The sequence below is a fragment of the Dioscorea cayenensis genome, chromosome 1, assembly GCF_009730915.1.
Source record: "Dioscorea cayenensis subsp. rotundata cultivar TDr96_F1 chromosome 1, TDr96_F1_v2_PseudoChromosome.rev07_lg8_w22 25.fasta, whole genome shotgun sequence".
NCBI lineage: Eukaryota > Viridiplantae > Streptophyta > Magnoliopsida > Dioscoreales > Dioscoreaceae > Dioscorea > Dioscorea cayenensis.
The window spans coordinates 28,757,055-28,769,989 of NC_052471.1; the positions used below are offsets into that span (position 1 = coordinate 28,757,055).

At 33.2% G+C, this 12,935-nt stretch overlaps 1 protein-coding gene across 1 annotated transcript; it reads right to left on the reverse strand.

Moving 5' to 3' along the window:
• Nucleotides 1-10,310: 10,310 nt before the first annotated feature.
• LOC120273195 (malonyl-coenzyme:anthocyanin 5-O-glucoside-6'''-O-malonyltransferase-like) lies at nt 10,311-12,002 on the reverse strand. Its single transcript, XM_039279859.1, has one exon. It carries the CDS (start codon nt 11,922-11,924, stop codon nt 10,461-10,463), a length of 1,464 nt encoding a protein of 487 aa, XP_039135793.1. The 5' UTR covers nt 11,925-12,002; the 3' UTR covers nt 10,311-10,460.
• Between the last annotated feature and the right edge of the window lie 933 nt (nt 12,003-12,935).

The window sequence follows — 12,935 nt, forward strand, 5'->3', positions numbered from 1 at the left end:
CAAATTTATAGTACCTATGACCGAAAATGGATTGGTGGCAGCAACTCTTTGTGACCGAATATGCAATCGATTGCTAACATTTTTGCTACCATAGTTTTAGCCACCAATGATTGCGACCATTAATTTGGTTGCTAAATTGATTTATCCATTGAATTTAATACATTCTCTACCGAAATTATCAGTCGTAAAAGCCCTAATTTCTAGTAGTGAAACATCCAAATAACTAGACATGAAGAGAAATAATCTAGACATGAAAACCCCCTTCTCAATTGTTGTCTTGTTGTCTCTTGTGATGAGAGCATCTTTATCAAATAGAAAATATTTCCCCTACTTATTCATTCATTGTGGGGAAACACTCCCATCTTCTTGCCACCTTTTCCTTTCATTATGCCTTTGAAAATGAGAGTAAAATTGTTATTATATAACCTTATATAAATATTAAATACATAGACATTGATAGAAGATAGAATGATAGAAGATAGAATGGATCCAATCCTCATTGATTGCACAAATAACATGAATGACCCTTTGGATCTGCATATAGGAAAGTTAAGAGAGACTATACAAGATACAAGTATGCTCATGTACACATCGTATACATATAGATACTATTCATAATGGGGAACAATAGTACTATAGAGAATAGTGAATAGTGCGTCATCATTCACTATGGAGAAAGTAAATATTGCAGAAACATTTTTTTATAATATATATATATATATATAAAGTTTATATAATGGGCCCCAATAACTTGTCTCTTTCTGTTTCGTAAGATTCTTCAAACTAAGGTGGGCCCCAGCAAATTGTCACTTTCTGTTTGTAAAGATACTTCAACCCCTGGATTCCAGGGAAGTGGTTTAATCTTAGAAAAAGGCTATCAAGGTTGTTCGGCGGTGAGCGGCACGGACGGCTCTGGTATGGGCTAGCTCAAGTAGTTCACCGGGGGACACGGGTAGCAAGCAAGGTCATGCAGTCGCTGGTGCGCTGTGGCGAAGGTGCGGGTGGTGCGGATGGACGGTTGCGCGGTTGCTAGTGGGTGGAGTTGGGTGTGGGTGGCGGGTTGCGGATGGAGCGGGTCTAAGAGGCGGTGTCGGGTGTGGGTTTGTCACGCCCCGAACCCAACTCGCTAAATCTAGTGTGTTTACAAACTGGCGCACACCCATAGTGCATAGCACACTAGGCATGCAAGGCCTTAAAACCTATCTGCAAACTAAATATTCAATTCAACAAAACTATAAATTCTAGAACCCAAATTTAAGAATACACAAAGTTTTCAAACCCCAAATCTCTGAGTTTACAATACTAGATATGGCCATGGTTCAGGAACCGCCGGTTTTGGTTCTTGAACTGTCGTTTTCGGTTCCAAAAAACTTTGAACCAGAACCGAACCGCTTAGGCAAGGTTCGGTTCAGGTTCGGTTTAATGGTTCCGGTTTGACAGTTCAAACAGTTCGGGCTTTTTTTTTGTAAAGTAAATGATCCAATATTTCAAATTAAAATAAACACAAAAATACAAGAATTAATTTAATACAATATTTTATTTTAAAAAAAATAAAAGTATTAATAATTCAAAACAATATTTTGCAATAAAAGTACAATAGTACAAATAAAACAATATAGGGCTTGAACTTAATTATATCAAGTTGCCTACTATTGTACAAATAAAAGTACAATAGTTCTTTTATTTGATATTATAAGTCATAACATTATTTTACATAATATAAAAATATACATGTAATAAAGTAATTTGATATTTTGAATCTTTGATTTAAGTAAAACCGGCGGTTCAATCGGTGATTGAACTGCCTGTTTGAACAACCGGTTCCATGTTTTTAAAATTTTAAAACTCGAACCGAACCTTATATGAAGGTTCCGTTTCTGGTTTTAGGACGGTTACATTTTTACCGGTTCCAGTTTTTGACGGTTCGATTCCACGGTTTCGGTTCAAAATGACCACATCTATACAATATAGACAAAAAAAATTTTGGTCTCAATCTAGACTATGGACAGATCTGATAGTTGATCACTCCCGCTAAGCTATTATACTCCTAAACTAAAAAGGAGAAAACAACTATTTATAAACTTGACAGCCCAGTAAATAGCCCACTAAAAATATTGGATTAAAAACAGTAATCGATCGTATCAGATAGCACAGATATTTATCCAAACTATAGTTTATAAAACCAAAGTGGCTAAAAAATACAATTTAATAACAAACAAAAATATATGTCTCCAAATCACTATGGCTAAAACGAAATATCAGAAATCATTTGTTTATTCTCAGTGACTCAAGCCAGAATATCAGAGATTATTTGTTTACCCTCGGTGACCCGAGCCAGAATATCAGATGTCGTTATTCTTCACTGATGGAACGGTGCGAAACTATAGTTTATTAACAGAGTCAGATTTTCATGTCGACATGGTCAGTGTTTAACCCCCAATGATAGGGTTAGTGCCTAGTTAAATGGAGACTAAACGTATTTATATCAAAATAACTTTGTTATCCGAAAACAAAACATAATTTCAGAATTTCAAAATTTCATACAGGTCTGAGAATAACAGAATTTGTAGAATAATTTGGCAAGCAAATATACAAACATACGCATGATCCCACTTCTTTACGGTAAAATTATCCAATTATATTCAAAACAATTTACAAACATAATAGTTCAAAGAATAACATATATGATCAAAATGTGGGAGTTAATGTTTCAAGGAAAGAAAAATAATTCGAAAATTAATAAGTATATAATAACAAAAATTGGATCAATGCCCAACAAACTTTTTAATATTATATAAACAAGCTTTAAAAGGATTTAAATAAATACAAAATTGTTGATAATAAAAAATTATATATATACATATACATTTATATGTGGTGTTATTTACCTGATTAACGTCCAAAAACTCTGAATCCCAAATCAAACAAGTTTACTTAGAATACCCTATATTTGATAGTAAATTCCAAAGATATTAAAAATCCTTTTAACACAAGCAAGAAAATTGAAAGAAGTTCTAAGCCAACCTAACTTCTAAAGCTTGCAGCAATATCAGAAGATAGTACATAGCACTGGATTTTTAACCACTTAACTAGAGTGATCAATTCTCCCTACTTGAACTATTATAGATTCTGAACATTAACAAAGGAACTCACTAGAATAGAAATATATATATATATATATATATAAAGATTAACAAAAGTATGATTCAAGTAGGACTCAAGCCATTGAGAATTGAATCTAGCATAACATTTTCTATATTTTCCCAAATCACAAAATTCAAGATATGAGAAGAGTATACACCTACAAATATGACATATCCAAAATTCACATAGTTTAGAGCACTACTCAAAGAAAAACATTTATTTGAATGTCCAACTATTTCTGCAGACTTATAATTTTGACATATCTCTTTAAAACATTCATACCTCTCAATATATAACTCCAAAATCAATGATATTTTGACAACCATCAGAAAACTTAGTAATAAACAACTTTTATATTTTCCACCTTAGCCAATTCAATTTATATAATCATAAAAAATAACCACCAATATTGATGTTTTCCACAGACATCCCATCCAAGATAGTTTACTCATAAAATCAAATTTCATAAAATACAAGAGTATAAATTATGAACGTTTTCAAATACCTAGAAAACATTAGCCTATATAACTTTTATATTTCCCTCTTCTCCAAATTCTACCTAGAAGACCATGAAATTGTCTAACAAAACATCATGCTTTCTACATAAAAATCATTTGGGTACAAGTATAGTAATATGGCTATAAGTCAACCATTACATAGGCAAAAATTATGATATTTCTCAGATCCATAAATCATGATGACTTCTACAACTTTACTATATAATAATTATATATCTAACTCAAAACTAAAGTCATCAAAAAAATAAAAAATGCTTCACGGTATACACAAAATCTGAGGCCACTGAATTTATGGGTTGTAACTTACAATATATACATCTAAAAATCTGAAATTTTGCAATAAGCTAGCTAAGATTATGCTCTACAAATTATGTATTTTGATCTCCTCTAAATTCGGTTTCTAGATCTCCCAAAAATAAAGAGGCATCTTTGCTATGCTAATAACAAAATTTCTGATTCTTATACTGAAATAAATCCAATTCCCCATAACTTATAGGCAAGATTTGAATTTGGTAATAGATAAGTCATTAGGTTTAGATACAGCGGTGATTAGAATGATTACCAAAATGAAGCCCAAGCAAAAGACTACTCCTATAGCAACAAACTCATTGAGACAATACAACAACACAAAGCATTAACAAAGAGTGCAACAACCTACTTGAACAATTGGCGACGAGAAGATCTCCTTGACTTCACCGCCAGCACAATATACAAAGCAGAAGAAGGCATTGTTTGGTTTTAAGTTTTTTTTTTTTTTTACAACGTCAGGTGATTGTGGACTGTGGGATAAAATTAGAAAGCGAGATTTGGTAACCGTTGTGGATAAGGGTAAGGATTTTTTTAAATAAATAGAAAATAATAAAGTTAATAAATAATATAATAATATTATGTATAAAAGGGTGGGGTCCACAGGGTTGGTGGAGGGCCATATTTGAGAAAGAAAGGGGAGGAGGAGATAGTGGCTGGAAAAGGAGATGGCCGGGAGAGGTGGCCGAAGGCGACTGCCAACAACGGCCGAAGGAGAAGAAATCTAGTCTGATACCATGATAGAAGATAGAGTGATAGAAGAAAGAATGAATCCAATCCTCATTGATTGAACAAAGAACATGAATGACCCTTTGGATCTACATATAGGAAGAGAGACTATACAAGATATAAGTATACTCTGTACACATCGTATACCTACATATATGTATATCATATACGTTTAACAAATGTATACATGCACAATTATTGATAGATTTGTTTATATATACATATAGATACAATTTTTATGAACGAGTATATTAAAATTTAACAATTAAGAACAATATGACAAATAAACTTAAATATATAAATATATAAAATCTAACGCTGCAGGTATCTTTAAATATATAAATAATTTTTTCCATAAATTAGGGCCAATAAAGATAAATAACATCTAATGATAATTAAATTTGGCATTGATTTTATTTTAAAATAAATTTACATATAAAGTTTTTACATAAGTAGGTTTTAAAAAAATATTGGAGAAGAAAATTCAAACATTGTAATAATTGACAAAATATTACATAAATAATTATATTTGCATTTTCCATGAAGATCATCAAAAAAGATATATATATATATATATATCTTGAATTCTTATTCACACATAGCTTTCAATATTTTTCTTCTTTGTATTTAAATAGTACAAACTAAAAACTAACTGGTGAGCCTAGATATATTGAAGCTCTAACTTAGGAGCCGATTCTAGCTCTGATTGATGTACTAATTCTTGCATGAAGTCAATACAGCCTACGGGATCACTTGTGATGATGATAATGTTGAAAGCGGAGAGAGTGGTCATGACGAGGTGGGGAGACGATCAGAAGAAGCCGGGGTTCGAGGAGAAGATATCGAAGGCATTGAATGTACAAACACTATCTGCGATGACAAAAGCCGACGCACAGGGGGAGGATGATGTTCCAGTGGAGTTCTTGCATTTGTTCTCATATTTGAGTTTTTATCCAGGTCTGCTTTTATTTGGAATTACGAATGATATGGTCGCCATCATCGCATGTATTATCATTCATCAATAATCATAGTAATAATAGAAAAATCATAAAGTGGAAGAGATGTAGTTGTGCGTGCTTGATGAATATGTGATTCTTAACTATTTGTTTTAAAAAGTTATTTAAATATTTTAAAAAAATCTTATTAAATTATAGCATAATAAATTAAAAAAATTGACATTATATTATAACATCACGGTGCTGAAGGAAAGTTCGAGAAATAATGTAACTGTTATTACATATGTAAGACAACTTTTATGAGTATTAATTTGTTTATAATGATTGTCCTCACCATGGAAAAAAAATGTTATTTATACCAACATTTTTTTCAAGTGGGACAAATAAATATCTTTTCTCCACTTACAACCATCCAAATCATAGATCTTGTGTTAGGTTATAAATTTATTAAATATTTATAATATGTTACTGTGTTTTATAGGTGCCTATTATAGATAACTTATATTAATATTTATACATTTACCTATTATGATAATAAAGTAACTCATGATCCAAATGAACTTTATTGAAAGAACAATAAGATAAATTTTAATTTTTTACATAATTATGATTTTATTATTTATTGAGAAATTATTCATATCATCCCTCTAACTTTGTTACTTGATCAAAAATCTCTAGACTATTTCATATCCCCAAAATGTCCTTACTTTTTTTGACACCATATGATAGATTATTTTTCAGTATTTTTGTCAGAAATGCCCCTCAGCAATTTTAAATTGAAACACAAAATAGTAAATAACAAACTAAGATATTAAATATTAACAACAAATATTAAACAAAAACATTATATTTTAAATGAAAACTTGTGAAGTTACACACAAACACACAATGTTAAATAAAAAATATAATTAATAAAAAGAAAGTGCATTTTGTAAGCGGGGAAAAATTGGATTTTTAAATAAAATAAACTAATGCAGGAACTGAAAAAAGAGGGACTGCAGAAGGAATTGAAATGTCAGAGGGATTGCAGGGGATATTTACAAAGTTACAAGGACTAATAAATAATTTTCCGTTATTTATTTAAGTACAAAAACAAAAGGCGCATAAGAAATATTTTATTGCAAGTTGTGAAAGTTCTAAACTTGCATTAAAGGAGAGATCTTAAACATTGCAATATTTGACAAAATATTGATGTAAAAAAACCAAAATTTACATTTTCCTTTGACAAATTAAACAAAAAATTACTACAAAATTAATTTCTAATAAAAAAAATAATTATGAATCCCTTTAAACACATACCGTTCCATTTTCTTCTCCTTTGCATCTAAAACAAAAACCAAAAACCAGAAAACTCAAAGCTTGAATTAAAATTCAAGCAAAGATATTTAAATATAAAAAAATGGTACTTAAGCTCTTGTTCTCTCCAATCTAATACTTGTCAACAAAAATAAAACAATCAAAATCAAATGTTGAATCAAAATTTAATGACAAAAAATAAAATAAAAAGACCTAAAAATTGAATTAAAAGTGGTACCGTTCTTGATCTCTTTTGTCTAATCTTATACCCCTTGTGAACAAAACCAAATAAAAAAAAAATTCAAAATTTTAATCAAAATTAAAGAAAAATTAATGATGAAAAATAATACCTTTCTTGATCTTTCTTTCTCCCTATTCTTATATCTCTTATGAAATAAATTTTCCATAATGAATACAAAAAATAAAATAAAAATAAGACAAAAATCGGTTTTGGATGAACTACGCCGAGATACTTTGCTATGGAGAACCTAAACATGTTGGATCTCAGATTAAGGACATGATTCCAGCTTCAATATGTTGATCGAGGAACAATGAAATCTCTTAAGACCATTGAACCTAGGAATGTTGAAAGTTTTGATCAGAAGCAAGTCCAGGTTACAGAAATGCTTGTTTGAGGTGGAAGAGATGCTTCGATAATTATCATATAATATAACAATATAATGTATGATTAGACTGCCAATATAATAAGACTAATAATTAAAAGAATGTGGAGACCGCGAAAAAAAAAAGTCAAAGCAAAACTCAATTCAAAGTGACACTTGCCTCCTCTTAATAATATTTAATGACAATTATTATAACAATAGTGACAGTGACAAAGACCTATATATTTTTTTTATGAAAATGAAAGAGACATTTCAGAGTTAGTGATTGGTAATATAACATAACAATATAATGTATGATTGCAATACCTATATAATAAAACAATGATAATTAAAAGGGTGTGGAGCCCAGTGAAAAAAAAAAGTCAAAGCAAAACCAATAGCAAAGTCACATTTGCCTCTTTTAATAATATTTAATGATAATTATCATAACAAGAGAGATAATGAAAACGACTTATATATTTTTCTAATGAAAGAAAAAGAAAAGTTAGAGAGTTATTGAATGAACTTGCGGAACACTATACCTTTTGTTAAGAATGCACCACGTGTCAATTAATACAAATTAACATTATGTATAGGGGTTAAATTTTCAGGAGGTCACCCAACTTTACTTCGTTTTCAATTCGGTCACCCAAGTTCAAAACGCATAAAAACGATCACCCAACTATGATTTCTTTTCACCAGTCAGTCACCCGACCAATTCCAGCCCTCATAAACCTACGTGGCAGCCGGAGCGGCTCTGTCAGCAGGGCTATGCTGACTCAAAATAAACCCTCCACGCCATCATCAAGATCTCGTGTTGATTCCCCTACCCCGGCTTCTCGGGCGATCTCTTAGCGGGTTCTTGGATCCTTCGCCTCAACCTGATAACCTATTATCTTCCTCTTCTCCATGGCCTCGTTTCTTTGTTTCGCATTTTCAATCCAATTCCGAGGAAGTTTCTTGATAAAAAAAAATTCTCATTTTTGTGAATAATTCATGAAAAATATTACGTCTTTTAGATTAAAAATCAAGTCTTTGCGGTGTTTTTGGAGCAATGGAGGCGAAGGAGATAGAGAGGGCGTTGTCGAGAAGCCATGGCTATTCTAGAGATCTCTTGCAGCGGTATAGGAGCGGTCTGTGCTTCGAAGAGCCGCCGGAGATGACTCGAGGAGAGTTTGAGATTGCGCTCAGCCTTGGGCTTTTCTCTCTATGGGTGTCTTGGCGTTAAGGTGAAGAAGGAGAAGCTTGTTCGTTCGTCGTTTGTGGCGATAGTGTTGATGTATCAGAGGGAGCAGGAGTTCATGGTGATGCGGCCGATCAAGAGGGCTAGCTCATGCCGACGGAGGCGCAAGAGGAGCAGAGGAAGAAGAAGAAGATGTAGAGCCTGAAGAGGTTGGAAGCGAAGAGGAAGAGGTTGGAGAGGAGGAGCTCGAGATCGGTGGCAGTGGCCAAGAGGCTCCGTTCCGGTAAAGGGTTGGATGGAGGGATAATGAATGGCGTCGTGCCGGTGAGACTCTTCAGACCGATCTCGCCTATTACCCTGTCTTCGCAAGACATCGTCGCCTCGTTTCTTCTGAATTAAGGAAGAAGATGAAGAAATAAGCTTGATGATGACGTGGAGGGTTTGAAGCTGATATGTGCATAGCCCTGCTGACACATCAGGATTTTGAGTCAGCATAGCCCTGCTGACAGAGCCGCTCCGGCTGCCACGTAGGTTTATGAGGGCTGGAATTGGTCAGGTGACTGACCGGTGAAAAGAAATCATAGTTGGGTGATCGTTTTTATGCGTTTTGAACTTGGGTGACCAAATTGAAAACGAAGTAAAGTTGGGTGATCTCCTGAAAATTTAACCCTTATGTATAGATTAGACCCTATTTATATATCTTTAGCTCATTTAATTTGTAAAAAAAACAATTATTTATATGTTTACAGATACCCGCATCTTATGTATCCTGCTAGTATCATATATGTTTAAATTGTTCTTCATGTGCATTTCATTTGATAAAATTATCCACCGTCCATTCTATTTTTAAAAAAATAAGGGGAAAAAATTATAGGATATTTTGGTCATAATCAAAACTAAATTATTAATAATCAAAATTAATATTTTTAATAGCTAAATATTGATTCTTGTGATTTAAAGAAAATGAAACAATTAGTTTATTAGCCAAAAAAAAATTAAGCATTGGTACTTTCCTTTAATATATTTAAATATTTTTATTTGGTTATGTAATAAATAAAGTCATTGATTGGAATGCAAGTCCTTACTTGCATTTAAGAAAAGAACAATAATAAATAAAGGAAAAAAAACAATCAAGCCTGTGAAGACCATCAAGTATAGAATTAATATAAATTTTAACTCTATTTAAAAAATATATATATAGTGGGCCAAACTAACATCATCAAGGGATAGAATTAATATATAGTATAAATAGATATAGATATATATACATATATTCTAGAAATTTTTAAGACAAAGGATGCAAAACAAAACCCTAAAACTTCTAGAATAGAACAGCTCAACATAAGCATCAAAACTCTAATCATTAATTTAGTTTATTAAATAACTTAATTATATTTTCTTTGTAGTTCATTTTTTAATTAATTAAAAACATCAAAATGTCTGTTAGTAGCCAGCTAATGTTTCATTCACAACCTTACATTATAAAACTGTTCTTTGTTTCAAGACAAAATACAAAATAAAACCCTAATTTTTTAAGAATTGAACAGCTCAACACAAGCATCAAAACCTTAAGCTAATTGTTTAGATTAATACATAAATAAGTTTTTCATTTTTTATTCATTAATATATTTTATTACAAACATCAACAACGCCTAAATTATAACAAGACTCAAATCCTAATGACATGAAACCCGAATATTTATGAAAAGAAAGAACCTAAAGAGCATCATGCATGAAAAGCCAAACTAAACTCCTCCATCTCCTCTTTGGTCAACACCAACCCTATCTCAACCCCACCTTCTTCTTTCCCACTCTCCGCCATTGACAAAGATCCATTCTTCTCCAAAGACACCACCTCCACCTTCTCCGGCGACCCCCACCCAAAATCCGTCTCATAAACCTTAAACTTCGGAGACCCTGCCACCGACAACGGCCTCTTCGGCAGCACCTCAATCACCTTCTCCAGCCACTTCTCCGCCCCTCTCAGCACTCCTCCACCCAACTCCTCCACTGCCTTCTTTAACACTTCACCGGCAACCTTAACCCCTTCCTCTCCGATCATTTCCCCGGCGTTTGCCTCAGCAAAGGCAGCCCCCACACAGTTCCCAAAATACCCTTCTGGCAGCGGCGGTTCCAGCCTATGTCGACAGTCCACGGCGAACGCCGCGTACGCTGTTCTCTCTTCCGGCTGCCTTCTTGACCTCATTAGACACGTCCACGCATGCGCGCATGCAACCACGAACGTTGAGCTCTTAGATCCCATCATCTTCTTCAATTTCTCCAGTTGATCTTTTCTCAACGTGAACGTAGCACTAACTAAGCCCATGTTTTCTTCATGATCGCCGGAGGTGGATTTGGAGCACGCCAGAGTTAGGGTTTCAGCTGCTGCTGCTGCTTCTGCTGCTTTAGCTGCCTCCATGGATGCTTTGTAGTATATTGAACTTAAGTTGGCCGGATCCACAACCATGCTCCGGTCATACACCGGAGGAACGGCGAGCACCGGCGAGCCGGCGCCGGCACGGCAAGTAGCAGCCCATGATTTCATGAAGTTCATGGAGCTTGTGCCATCGCATGCCACATGATTTATACTGATGCCCAAACAAAGGCCTTGGTTTGGGAACACTGTGACTTGAATCGCCATTAGAGGACCACCGATGAGCTCGCCGGGGATGGGTTTCAAAGCTGGGGATAAAGAGAGTAGAGTTTTGAAACTTCGAGGTTGGTGGCCTGAGAGGGTTTTGAAGTCGGAGTTGGATTCAGCGACAGTGAAGGAGACTGAGTCACCATCAATGTAGAAGAGCTCAAACTCGTTGCCGAGTTGACGGACATGGCCGGATAAAGGGAAAAAGGATTGGAGAGTGAGGGAGAGGGAGGTTTTGAGGGTTGGGAGATGATAGTTGATGAAATGGGAGGTGGAGTGAGGGAAGCTGTAGAAGAAGAGGCGTTGAACAGGGCCGGAGAAGAGCCAAATGATGTCGAAGAAGGTTAAGGGGATGGTGGTGGATGGGACTGAGTCCGGTGGTGGAGATACATGAGATTGTTCAAGAATTTTTAGGGGTTTTTGTGTGGATGATGAAGCCATGGCCGAGGAAGACGATGAGGTGAAGGTGAAGGTGAAGGTGAAAAGTGGTGCAGAAGGTTCAAAGCTTCTTGTTTTTGAAGGAGAAGGCAACCCCATTTTGTTGACCATTTGACCAAAAAAAATTTTATAAAAAATATAATAAGTAATTTTGCCCCCTAAAAGTCATTTGGAAGGGTATTTAAGTAAATATCTTTTATAAAAACATATAAGTATTTTTTTTTTTTTATTTTAGTGTTGGTTGTTTTTTCCCCTCAATTTGTCTGACTAGTCAAATAAATGTTTTTTTAATGTTTGTTGACTTGTGAACGACCGAATGAAACGATGCAAAAAATTGATTTGTTTTTATTTAATTTCAAAATATTAGGTTTTCTAAAGAGTGAGTTTTATAAAATTTTAATAAGCTAGAGAGTGAGTATTATATAAATAACAAATTAAATCAAGTTTAAGACATCTTTAATGGTTATATCATCCAATTGCTTGACCCCAAATCAATTTATCAACTCATTAAACTCTTATCTATAGATTATTTTTATAATAATTATACTATATAATATGGACCATACTCTTATTTATAGACTATTTTTATAATAATTATACTATCTAATATGGGACCATAGTTATATATTATTTATTATTTTAATAATTCACAATAAATACATTTATTTAAAAATTATTTTATTATATAATTAAAAATAATTAGTTAATATATCTAAAAAATATTTTTAAACAAGTACATCACTGAAATATTTAAATGTTATTAAAATATTTAAAAACTATTAAAACTATGAATGAACTCATGGGTTCTATTTTAAAAATATGAGTGGATCACATGATTAACGGTATGGCAGCCACCAAATGTTTGGTGACCATCATATAATTTTTATGGGGTATTTAACCATTAAACGCTATGAGCGTTAGAGATGTTCTATGAAGATTCAATTATTTGATTTTTTTTTTTGAAAAATAATAAGTTTTGATTAATCGAATTGACTGGATGCACACCACTATTAATAAATTTTTTATTTAAAAAAAACATATTATTTACCTCCATTGACATCACCAAAAAAGAATGATATGACTAGCTCTATGTAGCGGTTATAAACCGTTGCAAAATGCCTT

Coding starts and splice junctions, on each gene's coding strand:
- LOC120273195 (XM_039279859.1), bottom strand. CDS start 11,924: ATGGTCAACAAAATGGGGTTGCCTTCTCCTTCAAAAACAAGAAGCTTT.